Consider the following 14,691-nt stretch of genomic DNA (forward strand, 5'->3'; position numbering starts at 1 on the left):
AAAAAATATAACCTGATTAAAGAATTCGTAAAGAGTGTAAAAAAAAAATTAACAAAAGACTAAAATTCAACTAGCGTTACCCAAATCCTCTTTATGTGTAGGTATATATAAATCAAAATAAATTATTTAAATATAAAAATAGCATTACATAATATAAAAAAAATTAATTAGTTGTATGCAAATATATGTTATCAAATCCTAAATGGATCAGCTGGTTTTGATGATCATGTAAGAACCTAACTCGCTATAAATATTATTTCTTTTAAGAATCTTACTAATAATTATTATGGAAATCTTATTATTATCGGTTCGATTTTGATAACTATTATGAAAATCTTATAATTAATTTTTTTTCTCAATTTATATTTTTTTTTTGAGACAAGCTTGTCTTTCATTTTTCTAGACTAATCCAAATGAAACCAAAGTTGCATTATATTCAAGCTATCTTGCTAAGAAGATACCCTTTAGTTGGTTCAAGTATACCGAGAACACCGGTATTCCAGTGAACACCGATATTCTAGTTATTTTAACCCTCTGAGTTATAAAAGATATATATAATATATATTAATTAAAATCAGCGGTTAAAATAATTGGAACATTAGTATTCTTGATACACTTGAAATTTTTCCAATAATATAAGGAAAAAACAAAAGAGACCAATTTGCTAAAATATCCATCTCACTTTCATCAAATAAAACAAGAGTTTTATTAATAAACTCCTCCATAAAAAGTTTAATCAATAGTTTCTATTCTACAAAAATACAAAAGCCAATACAATGAAGCCTTCTTTTCCATCTTCTTTTCTTTCTAATACACATATGGCAATATTCTCCATGGAACAAGTTTTTCATACTCACTCCAAATCTCTTTATACTTCTCTGCACAACGAGATTCATCCCTTCTCTCTCTCCATATCAACAAAATAAGAAGATATATTGGATAGAAGTATGGAACTGGTGAACTGCAAAAATGAGTAAATTATGCTAAAAAGTTTTGACATGTTTTCTTTGTAAAAAAATGAAATAATTAAAGAAAATGAGTGAGATCACCTTATCCCACAAGGTAAGCTAAAGGAGAGTGCAAGAAGCAAGTCACCTAAGTAATTACAGTGTCTTGCAATACCCCTTCAACAACAACAACAACGACGACGACAATGACGACAATTTGTGTTAATAGCTTCCATGAGAAAGTGAATCAAGTGTATGTACATTGTTCTAACATGTTACTACTAAAAAAAGAGAAGAATTCAAAAGTGATAAAGTAAAGGATCAATCACAGTTAATTTGTAACTTTTATTACGTGTGAGCTCCACTATTTTGATTTAAGTGTGACTCTCACTTTCTCGCTTTAGAGGAACTTGATCTATGTTACTACCTCCGTTCTCTTTTATCTGTCACTGTTACTTTTCGGTATACATTGATTTAAAGGATGTACCAAAAGATGGACAGAAAAATCAAAAGAGTATTGTATAATGTGTAATGCATAAAGCCTAAGCAAGCATGACCTAAATTCATTGACTTTCTAAATAAACATACATGGGGATTAAACAGTTTTATTGGTAATATATTATACTATTATCTATCTCGATTTTCATTTTTCTTTTTCTAGATAGCGCTTAATCGATAATCACACATTGTGTGTAAGGTTAAAGATGGAAAGAAAGCAGATGCATATCTTCTCCAAGCAATCTTCATTTTGTTTTTAGTTTTTACCCCTTAAATCCAGAAGACCGAAAGAAAAAAAAGAAACAGAGAATAGATATCAAATGAAATCTTACCAATAACCAGAAGCAAGTAACTTTCCACCAATGACTTTTGGAGGCTTACCCCAAATAGGAGCCTTTGAATTCTTTTTGAATACATGTTTTTGTTTGTTTGCTCCTCGAAATACCATGTATCTGCAAAGTTTGATCAATAATTCTATGTTATGAATTTATGTATCTTCAAGAGTGTATGTGGTGCATTGTAGAATTCGCGGTTGGATATTACAGACGCGTACCCAATCAGGAAGACAAGGCAATTAGCTATAATGGCTGCCGTTGTTAACTCCACCTCGTTCGCCAAGAGCCACCAGCCCTGACAGCAATCGTAGCATGTCAATACATGTTATGCGTTAAACGGAAAAGTACTATACATGATGGCGCAAATAAATCGCAAGTTGGAAGCTAAGTTATAGCAATTACCTGTATGCTAAAAGTAAAAGGAATCCACACTAAATCTCCAAAGACCAACATGAAGCCCAATCTCTCTGCAATTATGTCCCAGCTAAAAACAATAATTCAAAGATAAGATCATAAAAGGCAATTATATCCAACATGAATGACAGTATAGATATCACAATCATGAATTCATAACTTAGTGAAAATATTGCAAGGAAATCATGTTTTCTTTTTTTTAGAGAGATTGCGATGAACAATATTTTACGTGGATTAGACGCAATGCACTTACGTTGATGTCATGTACTCTTCATGCACAAAGTAGTCCAAGATGTATAACTGGAATAAGTGTGAAGGAAATCACTCATTAAATACCCAAACTAGTGCTTTTAAAAGAAAAAAAAAAAGAAATTCAAGAAACTAGAGTATGCAAGATTGAGATTACTGCACAGAATAGCTGGAATAGAATCATTGACTTGCTCAAAGTACCATCTTGAATGCTCTTTGCAAGAACGGATAAATTGATAAGCAGCCACCCCATCATTCCAGCTCTAACAAAGAAAAATCTGCGATTTGACAATTCCATTATATATGCAGGAATATCTATAGTATTCAGAATAATCACGAAAAATCTGCAATTTGACAATTTTGGCAGCGTTGCAAGCTAGGAAAGCTTTTTGCCCCATCATAACTCGCAATTGTATACACCTATGCAATCATATTAAATAATAACAAGCAAGGAATGACATTGGGTGGATAACATACTTGAGGTCGATACCCATAAACTGAGGATTCAGTTGAATTCCAAACCACCTATTAAAATAAAACAGAAACAAAAAACAAGATTGACCATAGAAATCCAATTTCTCCAATGATCAAGGAAATAAAATCAACCATGTTCACACTTCCTACTAATTAGAAAGCACAAACTTTAAACAGAAGCCATAACGATTAAAGTGATTTAACATTTAGGACATACCAATCATGTATCAGGTTTCCAGTGATATGAGGCTTTAGTGATGAACCTTTACTTCGTGACTTGCAACCCGCGAAATAAAGTGCCAGGGTCACCTGATATGAGATTATAAAAAATGTTACAACAAAAAGGGGTATTATCAAGCAGTGCAGAGTAACAATAAAAACAAACAAGGTACCAAATTTGGCTTTTGAAATATCTCAACAAATGTGTATTGGTATGCATAGCCAGCCTTATACCGATAAGATTTGATTTCCATCGTCGTTATTAAGTTCAAGAATGTGTTATTTGTTCATATTTCAATTCTAGCATATTCATATGTTGAATTGAACACTACTCCATTAACACAAGTGTTAGTACCTAAATTCTTCAATGTTGACTAAATGAGCTAGGCAACAACATTGGAGAATGTAAACTAATGAAGAACTTTGATTACAACACCAGAATAAAAAACGGTCAAACAGATATGACTATCAAGAGAACCATTGAATGCCATTACTTTGAAGTTCTAAATAAGATTCTACCCTTACAAGTACATACAAGAAAACTGAAGACAAATGTTGTGGACAGCAGCTCAAGTCCTCTCTCAGATATAGCCTGCAAAAGTTGCCACAAGTCATTCTGTGCCACTCTAATTCTAGCATATGATTCATAACGTGATGCAAAATGCAAAATATCCGTATTAACACATACAGTAGGAGATACAAAACCCATCTTGACACTAATCCCAAGAAGTGCAACCAACAGAAGAAGCGAGACCAGACCTGAGAAAATGTGAACATGAAGTTAATCTAGACTCGAATTCTTGTGAATCTTATATGAACCAACTTGCCAAATATCCTTAAAATTATAAATATACCGCAACAACGACTAATCCTTATCTCACTAGGTATGATAAGTAACATAAATAAGAAATCAACATAATCTTTGTTATAAATCAAGTATACATTCACATTATTAAAATCTAATCATTATAACAATTTTCACAAATCACATATGATTTTTCTTTTCCTAAGATTCCCTCTATTAATAGGCAGGCCATTGAACAAACATATTGTCAGGTACAGCATTGAGGACTGACCATAAAGTGAAAAACTAAACTTATGCCACTCTAAAATGAAACAAATTACGTAGACACAGCATATACGTTTTCATTTCTTTCTAAGAATTCCACTTCTCCTAGCTCTATCCTTTGGAAAAATATGTTGCCATTATAGCAATGATTTGAGGATTATCATAAACTAGAGAAACTATATCACATTAAAATCACACTAAAATGAACCACATTTATGTAAGCACAGTGCACTAGAATGTTAGAAACGAACCATTGCAACGATAATGAAGGCGAGTTCCATCAGCAAGAACAACCCCAGGAACAATTTTTCCCGGCACAATGGATCCAGCAATGGCCAAGTAAGCAAAGAATCCCAGAAGCAAATAAGCCTGACCCACATTCCAAAATAGTGAAAAGATTAAAACTTCGCATATTACATTTGAAGAATCAACTGATTCATGAAAAGGGGTATAGTGAGTGAATGAATAGAGTTACTAACTGAGTTCCATGATGGAATGAGAGCTTGAAGAAGAAAACCCAGATCCATGAACACGTGTGAGCCTTGTATCTGAATGGAGTGAGTAGAAAAGATTGTGACTTTGGTGTCAGGGAAGATTGTGACTTCAAATCTTCGATTATTGCTGATGAGCGCTGAATGCTGATGCAGCTATTGTGCTGTACTGTGTTGTTAATTTTTTTGTGTGTTTTTATCATGATTTTGGATATTCTATTTTTGTGTTTTTTTTTTTTTGTCATTGTTCATAAGATCTCTTATTCACATTCTTTTATGAAATTTGGGCCATCATGAATGGGCCAATTGTTATTTATAGGCCCATTAAAATAAATGATTCAACAATTAGAGGAGGTATCACCATGTCCAAAAACAGAAAAAAAAATAGACAGTTGAATAGATAATAAAATTATGGGTAATGATATAGTGAAAAGTGAAATTTTGATTTACTTTTTAATGAAAATTTTGATTTTTCACCTAATTTTACTCTTCACCAAAAATTTTTCTAAAATTATAAGCGGTACCATTTTTTCCTAAAATTAGTGGTCAATAAATTCTAAACTCTTTTCAATTATGTAGTGTAATATACTTAGATTTAAATATGAAATTGCTGTAGCTTAAGTTCTCTTTCTTTCTTTCTTTATTTTATTTCATCAAAAGAAAATATAAAATTCATGTATAAGTTAAGATCATACATAAATTAAAATTTACTTACTCTATAACACATTAATGATATAGACTATTTGGTCTTTCGTTTTATCATAAATTAATTATTTATTATTATCTTACATAACTAAAATTTAGAACATATTAAGATTACCAATAACGAATTTTCTACTAATGTTAACATGTTTGCTAAATCCTTAATATTAAGTATCTACTATTTCACTAACTTAATCATGACAAAATTTCTTTTCATAATAATTAAAATTTTAAATACATAATGCCAATTCTTGAAATTCAACCGATGGTTCATTACTTCATTTCTTCTGGTTAGTTTTAACTATAATCCAAACATTAACATGGGAAGCAAGTTTGCCCGAGTGGTTAAGGGGGAAGACTTAAGATCTTCTGCACATAAGTGCGCGTGGGTTCGAACCCCACAGCTTGCAAGCTTTATTTACTTTCTCTATGAATGCATTATGCATAATTTAATCAATCTCATATTGTTTTTTTTTTTCCTTTGCTTCATATTTACTGAAAACCATGAGTCACTGAATAATAATTGAGAAAAAAGACCATCCTTTATTTTATAATACTAAATACTTCTAGTAACTATGCTATAAAAAAGTTACATTACAGTATAAAGATATATTGAAATCATAGAAACCATAATTGCTTAATGAAGGAAGTGCCAAGTACATAGTCCTTTTAATAAGAGTTGGGTATGAAAGTGCCAACATATCCAAATGCCATAATGAAGAAAGCAAATGCTTGAATGTGAAGGAATATGAAGAAGCGTTTTGTCCCAAGCAAGAGATCAAAGCAGCCACAGAAGAATAAGTATAATCCAACAACAAGTTCCAACATGTGGATCCTATGATATCATTGGAAAGTAGTTTAATTGGTTTATTGCAAAAATATAGATTAGAAAATTTAAATGTAAACATATAGAACAAAATATTTTCGGTGGAGTAAAATTAGAATACAATTTTGATAAATTATTTTTTACAAAAAATATTAGAGTTTAATTTTGTAAAGCGTTTTACATAGTTGTGTAATTATATCCAATTCGATTCATTCTTTTGGATGACCATTCACACGGTCAATATAAAAAGTAGTTATTTTTATTGGGTAAAAACTCAGGTGCAATCGACTTCACATGAAGTTGATAGTTAAGAGCCGTTAGATAATTTGACTGATTTGACTAAATTTTCATCTAACGGCTCTCAACTATCAACTTCACGTGAAGTCGACTGCACCTGAATTTTTACCTTTTTACTGATATGACGTGATGTAGTTAAATGTACGTGTAAAACTACTTTATTTCCGGTATATATATTTATATTATACCTGTTTCTTATTCTGATGAATCGAGGCTTGTTGTGTGGTTTATTATTGTCAATTTTACCTTTGAGTGGATCTCCAAGTTTTTGAGTGACAATCCATTCATTGACTCGACTACCCTCTATTAAGCCAATTATTGTTGCCTTTGTTCTATGAAGAGACATTGTATTCTCAAACACAATCCAGAAAACTAGTAAGTGGAGTGACCTGAAAAATAAGCATACACTCATATACTTTATTTTTGTAACATTTTTCAAATAATATATATAATATTGAGTTAAACATTATTTAAATTCTTATGATAATATATAATTAGATATTTATATAATTTTATTTGTCTTATATTATTTTTATTATTTTTGGAGTTCATCAAGAATCGAATTTTAGATTTTTTAAACATAGAGCTATAAAATCATGTTATGAAACCACACATTCCAAGAATTTAAAACTTTAAACTAACGAAAAAATACAACATAAATGATTATATCTATAACAATTCTATTGATAGTATATAACGAACCATTAATCATGAAATGCAAATATAATCGTTTATAAATTCAAAAAAAGGAAGAAGTAAAAGACAACTTATTAAGAAACAACAGATAAAATGAAATTATATATTGAGTTAAACTAAATGGTTAATTACTTTTTTAAAAATAATATCTTTTATTTTAAATTTTAAATTTTAAATTCTAACCCTAAACTTTAAACTCTCCAAAATTGAGAATTTAAAAAATATGATTTTATAATAAATAAAAAATGAACTAATATTAACTTATTAAAAATTAATTTCGTCCTGTACTTATTCTTGTATATTATGGTGAAAATTCAGGTATATTTAATTTCATGTGAAATTGATAGTTGAGATTCGTTAAATGATTTGACAAGTTTAATTAAATTATCATTTAACGACTCTCAACTATCAACTTCACATAAAGTTATCTGCACCTGAGTATATTATATTACCTTGGACTTGCAAGTACATTTAGAATTGTGATTATGAAAGGAAGATATAGAGAACCCCATTTTGGCACAACAATCTGAGGAACCAAAACTGTTGATGGCAACACAATGCAATAAAACACAAATGTGTTGAAATGAGCCACAACCTTCCGAACAAAGAAGAAGCTATAAATCACATGTATCTTCTTCCATAAACACACTTTCTGCAATCAATTAATAAATATATAATTTAGATATCAATAACAATTAATAACAATCAATATATATAAGTTTAATTTTGATACACTGATAATATAAAACATTTTACACAGTCGTGCAGTTATATTCGTTATATAATTAGATGTATATGTAAAACTACTTTATAACGAGAGTGCATTAAAATTAAATTCCAACTAATAATATATAGTATATGTTTTAGTTTGTTTGGTATTGCTTGTTTAATTAATTATTAAGTGTGAAAATATATATAATCTCTTACCTTGTTTGTAATAATCTCTACGAACATTTTCCTGAAAAGATTGGCTGGTCCACAACACCATCGGTGTTGTTGGTAGCGGTAAGCCTTTAAAGTGCTTGGCAATTCATTTTTAACCTATAATCAAATAAATTATGAGTTCATATAGAAAACAAATTCATACTATTATCACAAAATTATTTATTCTATAAATTTAAAGTGTTAGGTCAATTAAAAATTAGGGTTTCTTTTGAATTTGAATTATGATGATGCATATAAGTCTTTTTTTAAGTTTGTCTTGTATTTTTTTCTTTTAGAAGTAACACAAATGAATTTTAAATTTTTTAGTTATAAAAATTCTAATATTACAAAAATACTTATGTTATAAAATTAAACTGATAAAAAGAGATACATAAACAATTATATATTTAACTATTATATTCAAAATCAATAATAATACACACTATTTATAAGTGGCTCGTGCTAACAATCTAATTAAGGTAGAAAATTAAATTTGACATGTGATTTTATTTAAATGTGTTTATTATAATTATATTTTTAAAAGTATCTTTTAATTTTTTTATCAAAACATAATTAATTAATTCGATTGGTGTCCCTTATTTAAAAATCGATTATTAATTGTAATTTAATTATCAAAATTTTAGCAATCAATTAATAAAATTGTTTATTTTGATAATTTATTGTAGCGTTGATAATATATAAAATTGGTTTAGGAACCTGTAAATTATGTAGATATAAAAATTTCCATCCTTGGAGAGTGGCTCGAATAGCAAGGTCCATATCTTCTACCGTGGTCCTATCCTTCCATCCACCAGCCTCATTGATGGCTGAAATTCTCCATACACCAGCAGTCCCTATATTAAATGTAAATTTCTCAAGCTAAGTAACAACCATTCATGTCCATATATATGATCACGAAAAGGTAAAAATTGAAGGATAAATAACCAAACATGCACTCAAATAATTTTGTTGTTGATAAAAATGTATTTGAATTTTGTTATCGATAAAAATATTTTTAAATAATTTAAAAATATGATAAAATTATCCACATTATTAAATATGTGTTCTTGAAAAATTTTTTAGAGATTGAATTTTTATTCGATTTTTTACAAATATAATTAAAAAATATATATTTTTATACTTAAAATTTAGTGATTTTTCACTAAATATATAATTTTTCTTGAATTTTTTGTCAACAACCAATAATACTTTTAAAAAATAAAATAAAAATATAGATATCAAATTTTTCTCCTATTTATTGGGTGTATTTTTTAAACAGTTATCTAAACATTTATATAAAATTTTGGATCAAATGCATAAACAACAATTTGTCAAATACAAAAGTTATTTACCATTTATAAATATTTTTGTCATATTTTAAAATTATTTTAGGATATTTGTGTTGATAATAAAATTCGGATGCATTTTTATCAATAACAAAATTATTCAGGTGAATTTTTAGTAGTTTACCCAAAATTTAATTTCGTTTCTAAAATTTTAAAATCAATAATTTAATAATCCTTAAAAATAGTAATAAGATAGTCAATTTTAAATAAATATATAACAAATAAATCATTATATCCTTTCAAATTTCAATATTTTAAAATAATATCATTTAAAAGAATTTATGAAATAATAACCCTTGCCCATATCAAATATGTAAGCAAGTATATTAATACAAAAGAGACGAAAAATAGCAGTAATTTTTTAAGAGTTTTGCGATAATTTAAAACTGCTGCAAAATACAATATTAACGGTTTAAAAATTGTACTCCTTTAAATAGTAGAAATTAGTATTTGCGATGATTTTTAATTACTGTTGGTATAACTATCACAAATCAAATAATTGATTTTGTTTTTTAATGAGTCTAAATTTTAATTTTCTTCTTCTTAATAAAAAATTGTAAAAGTAAATACGAATCATGATGAATAACATAATTATATTGCACATAACATTTGGCATCACATTACCATTGAAGCCAAAAAAGGAATACATGGAAGACCCTACTTCTTGTTCCACAATGAAGTGGTAATCCAGTGATATCTCTTGCATCCTAGTCATCAAACATTCATCGGCATTCACTGTGGAAAAAAAAAGTAAGCATGTTAATTATTAAATCAACAAACTTGATGTAAATATGCAATGAAAAAAAATAATTAAAGTATTATTACGTGCCATCGTATAATTATAACTTATCATGATTTATGAATGATTTTGTAGAAGAGATTGCTTCACTCAGTTACACTCATTAAATACTAATATATATGATGTATTATTATTATTGAAGCAAGTAGAAACTTTTAATGAATGGCATAATTATTGAAAATATATCTCTTTTTATGTTAGTAGATGCACGAGTGTGTGCATGATATATGTCATGTATAGTAGAAAAAATTAACTAATTACTTGGATAAGTTATAAAATTAAGATAGATATTATATAATGCGCTCCGAATAAAATAAAAATTAGACGTAAGAAACAAATTAAATAATTAGTAAATTTTAAATTTGTAGTTTAACATATTTACGATTGATTACTAAAAATTGTACGACAAAAAAGTATTATCCAGTGACTCACATAAAACAAAACTTATATTTGAAGGTTTTGAGAATAATAGTTATCCTCAAATATCTAATTATTATTATTTTTCATTTTTTTCTTTTGCTTAAGTTGTGGTCCAATTGCACTACCTAAACACCATTCCTTCTATAAATGAATCACTATTCACTAGTATTGATAATGTAATACCTAAAAAAAAAACTAAATTTATTTTCAATCAATTGATGATGATGACTTGTAATGACAGAATAAATAATGTAAAAATTGTAAATAATAATTATTAATTATTTTCTGTGTTGCCATTGAACACTCATCTTTATACGTGGCTAGACTAGAATAAGACAATTCAGATTTAATTCATGATGAAAAATTAAGTTTACTATAACTTTATTAAAAGATGCAATCCATTATATATTGTCATCAACTCTTGTTTTGAGATATAAGCTTAAATATAAAGTATTATATTTGTATAAAAAAATAATTATAGATACCGTTACTATTAAAAAAATAATTCCAAGACCTAATTAATTACTCACATAGATATTTTCCTTTTATTTTGAGATAATATATTAGTATAAAATTAAAAATTAATTGTTTATTTCCATATCTAAAAGTATAAACTCTAGAAAAAAAATCCAAAACATAAAATAACCAACAACTTTTTACAAAAAAGCTAGGTATATCAAGGTTAAATAATAATAAATACAAAGAATTTAAAAATCCACTAAAAAAAAAGAAAAAGAATGAGATTAAAAATTAGGGTTTACCAAATTTCCACCTTGCTTGTACTAAAGCCAATTGAGAATTGTTGACTAAGAATGGAATAGTGCGCCAAAGAAAATCAGGTTGAGGTTGAAAATCAGCATCAAAGATAGCAACATAATCACATTGTTTTGCATAACTTAGTTTCATTCCATCTCTTAACGCCCCAGCTTTGTATCCATTTCTATTGCCTCTATATTCATACTTTATGTTAATTCCTTTCTTTTCCCATTTTGCACATTCAACTTCTACCAACTCCTGCAATTAATTCATTGATCAAATAATCATTAACCATATGTTCATGAAAAATAAATAAATAAATAAATAAACATTACAATAAATTTGACAGATAGCGACAGAAATTTTGCAACAGTTTACTGAAACTGCTGCAAAAAGAAATGTATGTAATAATAACATAAATAATAATGGGTGCATATTGTCATGTATATGTCACCTCCACCAAAATGTGTTTAAACCTATATAGAAAAAGAAGAAGCATATGATGATATAGTTTAATTTTATTTTGGGTACACTATTATTAAAGCTAAGGATAATATGCACAATGTTAAATATTAAAAAACTAACTATATATATATTAAAAAATATAAGATACAAATATGTGTGTATATATATATATATATGCATCACTTACTTTGATTGTTGGGTCAGTTGAATCATCAAGAACTTGTATGATGATCCTATCTGAAGGCCAAGAAAGTCCACAAGCTGAACCAATTGATAATTGATAAACCTGCATTTTGGAAGCAAATCTCAATCTTAGCTCCAATAATAAATATAAAAAATAAATACCACTATTTAGCATATCTTTAATAATTAGGTTTATAATAGTAACTAGAAGTTATATAAAAATGCATTCCACTATCTATAAATATATGTTTTAGGAATATGTAATTAAGCATTTTGTTTTGAAGAGAGACATTCAAAAGTAGTGTTCCTTAATAATGGTTGAAGAAAAATAAGATATTAATTCTCTTAATAATATTTTATTCTACTCTTTTATTTATTACTTTCATTTAATTATATATTGATTTACAAATAAAAAAGAATTACCAATTAAGTGATGGTACACTATATCTATTATTGAAAAAAAAAATGTATAGATTAAGTGACAAGAACAAATAATAATAATAAGAAAATGTATTATTATTTTTTGTTTAACCAATTTAGATTGGTCGAATGATTGCTTAGTTGTGCATGGAGCAATTTATTAGTCAGTAACAGACTTTTAAATGAAATTCAACTTCACGATAGATTAATCTTTATCCTATCAGACTGGGAGATACCGTGGACAACTAACAAATAATAATAAAAAAAAGTAACAAAATATTAATGAAGATAGAACTAACCTCCCTTTCATTATACATTGGTATTTGAACAAGAATCATAGGGTAAGTGGAGTTTCCAAATTCAATGTCATCTTTAATAGGCACCCATTTGTAACGCTTCTCTGGTTTTCTACCAAAGAGCTTCACAAAGCAAATGGCAACTCCTAAATACATTCTCTCAACAAACATCATAAGTGACATGCCCAAACACACCAACACTATCAAATTCAGCAATGCCACCACCATTGTCTCCGCCGCGGCCACCGCCCCTTTCATTTTACTATAAAATTATTGATTAAGAAATAACTTTAGGGTGAAATAATATATTTATTAGGTTTCAATTTACATAATATTATATGTTACTTTAAAATTTTAGCACATTCATACTTCAATGCAAATATATAATTTGCAAGTCATAGGTTAGTTATTAGTTCAAATGAACTAATTAAAAGGAAAGTTTGAAGCATAACTTGAGAGACTAAAAAAATTGTTTGAAAATGTAAGTCAAATAATGTGATTTTATCAAACATATGTAAAATGAAGAAGGATTTATAAAATAATGAAATTTACATACATCTTTTTTACTTCAAGCTACAAACTCAAATTAAAATATAGAGTTTTGCACACACACAAACAGAAAATTGAAGTAAATAAATAAATAATTAATTAAAATGAGTAAGAGATGAGAAATGTGAACCTTTTTGAAAGAAATTAAAAGCGTTTATAGCTAGAGAATGTTCTTCATCTGGTTTATGTGATTGGTGCTATGATCTTTCTATTGGTGTTGGCGTTTATATAGTGTGTGTGTTTTGTCCTCACTATATATACCTAGAAATTAAACCCATGCTTCTAGTTGCATCCATTATTATTAATATAATGTATGTGTCAATACTAATAATTTTATGATATAGTATCAATATTAGAGGTTTATATTTAAAAAATTTAAAATAATAAAATTCGATTCTTAATAGACTTTGAAAGTGAAAAAATAGTATAAGATAAATAAAAAAAATTTATAAAAAAATTAAACAAATTTAAAAGATATTCTTATTTAACAAGAGATATAATTATTAATATTATTTTTTTATTAACTTAAATTTTTAAATAAATGATTTTATGATAATAGAAAATAAAAAATTAATACTTAATTAATTATGAGTTGATTGAGATAAACTTTTGTATATATAAAGAGTTGTATACTTTAAAAAGAAAAAGAAAAGAGAAATATAATAATTGCGGCGTTTAACTTAAATATTTTTATTTATATTAAAGGATATATAGTTTAATGTTTATGCAAAGTTATTTAATTTATACGGCCCATACATATATTAAATTCTAATCACATAAAGAAGTATGTTATGTGGAATGGAGATGAGTGTTCAATAATATAAAAACAAAAGGAGAATTTTATTTTAAAAGCAAAGTAAAATAATTTTATCGTTTCCTCAATAATATTAAAAAAATTATTTTCTATATATTCTAAGAGTACAAGTATTTACTTGCTATTTTAATTAAACGTCCACAGTTTTTATCTTGAACTTATTGAACATCTCCTTTTTGGGGGGTAGAAATGAAATACGAAGTGCGATTATTAAAATGGAATGGTGGAGAATGAAAATGATAAGCATATATGGTATATATTATTCTTTTCTCTATTAATAATGAAAATATGCAGTTGATTTTTTTTTTAAAGTAATATGGTTCTGCACTTCTGCATATTAACGAGGGAAAATGATGTTTAAGACTAATGCTAAATGACTAATAAAATTAATATTTTTAATTAATATTTGGTTAATATTTTAAATTTTAAATTCTAATAGTATAAAAATAAGGTGTTAATAAAATATTGGTTAATATTAATAAAATATTAATTCTTTAATATT

General features: G+C 27.1%; 2 protein-coding genes and 1 non-coding gene across 4 annotated transcripts; 1 reads left to right on the plus strand and 2 right to left on the minus strand.

Moving 5' to 3' along the window:
- Positions 1 to 682: 682 nt before the first annotated feature.
- LOC112758972 (delta(14)-sterol reductase-like) lies at positions 683 to 4,914 on the minus strand. 2 transcript variants are annotated; one of them, XM_025807772.2, is made up of 13 exons: positions 4,685 to 4,914; positions 4,457 to 4,574; positions 3,825 to 3,895; positions 3,662 to 3,728; positions 3,135 to 3,226; positions 2,921 to 2,968; positions 2,601 to 2,721; positions 2,448 to 2,494; positions 2,183 to 2,264; positions 1,999 to 2,075; positions 1,778 to 1,897; positions 1,050 to 1,124; positions 683 to 961 (listed from the first exon to the last, which is right to left on the minus strand). In XM_025807772.2, the coding sequence occupies exons 1-13, from the start codon at positions 4,897 to 4,899 to the stop codon at positions 808 to 810; spliced, it is 1,287 nt and encodes a 428-aa protein (XP_025663557.1). In that variant the 5' UTR covers positions 4,900 to 4,914; the 3' UTR covers positions 683 to 807. The 2 variants fall into 2 exon arrangements, with proteins under 2 accessions (XP_025663557.1, XP_025663569.1); XM_025807784.2 differs by having other exon boundaries at positions 3,672 to 3,728; positions 4,685 to 4,894.
- An 811-nt stretch (positions 4,915 to 5,725) lies between these two features.
- On the plus strand, positions 5,726 to 5,808 carry TRNAL-UAA (transfer RNA leucine (anticodon UAA)). Its single transcript has one exon. It is a non-coding gene; the product is annotated as a tRNA-Leu (tRNA).
- A 202-nt stretch (positions 5,809 to 6,010) lies between these two features.
- On the minus strand, positions 6,011 to 13,651 carry LOC112730016 (glucomannan 4-beta-mannosyltransferase 9-like). Its single transcript, XM_025780138.3, has 10 exons — positions 13,506 to 13,651; positions 12,830 to 13,088; positions 12,115 to 12,213; positions 11,468 to 11,720; positions 10,112 to 10,222; positions 8,859 to 8,995; positions 8,145 to 8,258; positions 7,670 to 7,869; positions 6,710 to 6,910; positions 6,011 to 6,233 (listed from the first exon to the last, which is right to left on the minus strand). Exons 2-10 carry the CDS (start codon positions 13,082 to 13,084, stop codon positions 6,068 to 6,070), a joined length of 1,536 nt encoding a protein of 511 aa, XP_025635923.3. The 5' UTR covers positions 13,085 to 13,088; positions 13,506 to 13,651; the 3' UTR covers positions 6,011 to 6,067.
- Between the last annotated feature and the right edge of the window lie 1,040 nt (positions 13,652 to 14,691).

Source organism: Arachis hypogaea, chromosome 2 (genome assembly GCF_003086295.3).
Source record: "Arachis hypogaea cultivar Tifrunner chromosome 2, arahy.Tifrunner.gnm2.J5K5, whole genome shotgun sequence".
Classification (NCBI taxonomy): Eukaryota; Viridiplantae; Streptophyta; class Magnoliopsida; order Fabales; family Fabaceae; genus Arachis; species Arachis hypogaea.

What these genes read in the sequence shown, in the direction of transcription:
- LOC112758972 (XM_025807772.2), bottom strand. Translation starts at nt 4,899, where the DNA reads ATGATAAAAACACACAAAAAAATTAACAACACAGTACAGCACAATAGC. An exon ending in CAGTTTTCTTGTATGTACTT is followed by an intron (nt 3,227 to 3,661) that starts GTAAGGGTAGAA and finishes ATCTCATATCAG; the next exon opens with GTGACCCTGGCACTTTATTT. An exon ending in TGCCTTGTCTTCCTGATTGG is followed by an intron (nt 1,898 to 1,998) that starts GTACGCGTCTGT and finishes CAAACTTTGCAG; the next exon opens with ATACATGGTATTTCGAGGAG.
- LOC112730016 (XM_025780138.3), bottom strand. Translation starts at nt 13,084, where the DNA reads ATGAAAGGGGCGGTGGCCGCGGCGGAGACAATGGTGGTGGCATTGCTG. An exon ending in TTCCTTTTTTGGCTTCAATG is followed by an intron (nt 8,996 to 10,111) that starts GTAATGTGATGC and finishes CATTTAATATAG; the next exon opens with GGACTGCTGGTGTATGGAGA. An exon ending in AATGTACTTGCAAGTCCAAG is followed by an intron (nt 6,911 to 7,669) that starts GTAATATAATAT and finishes CTTATTTTTCAG; the next exon opens with GTCACTCCACTTACTAGTTT.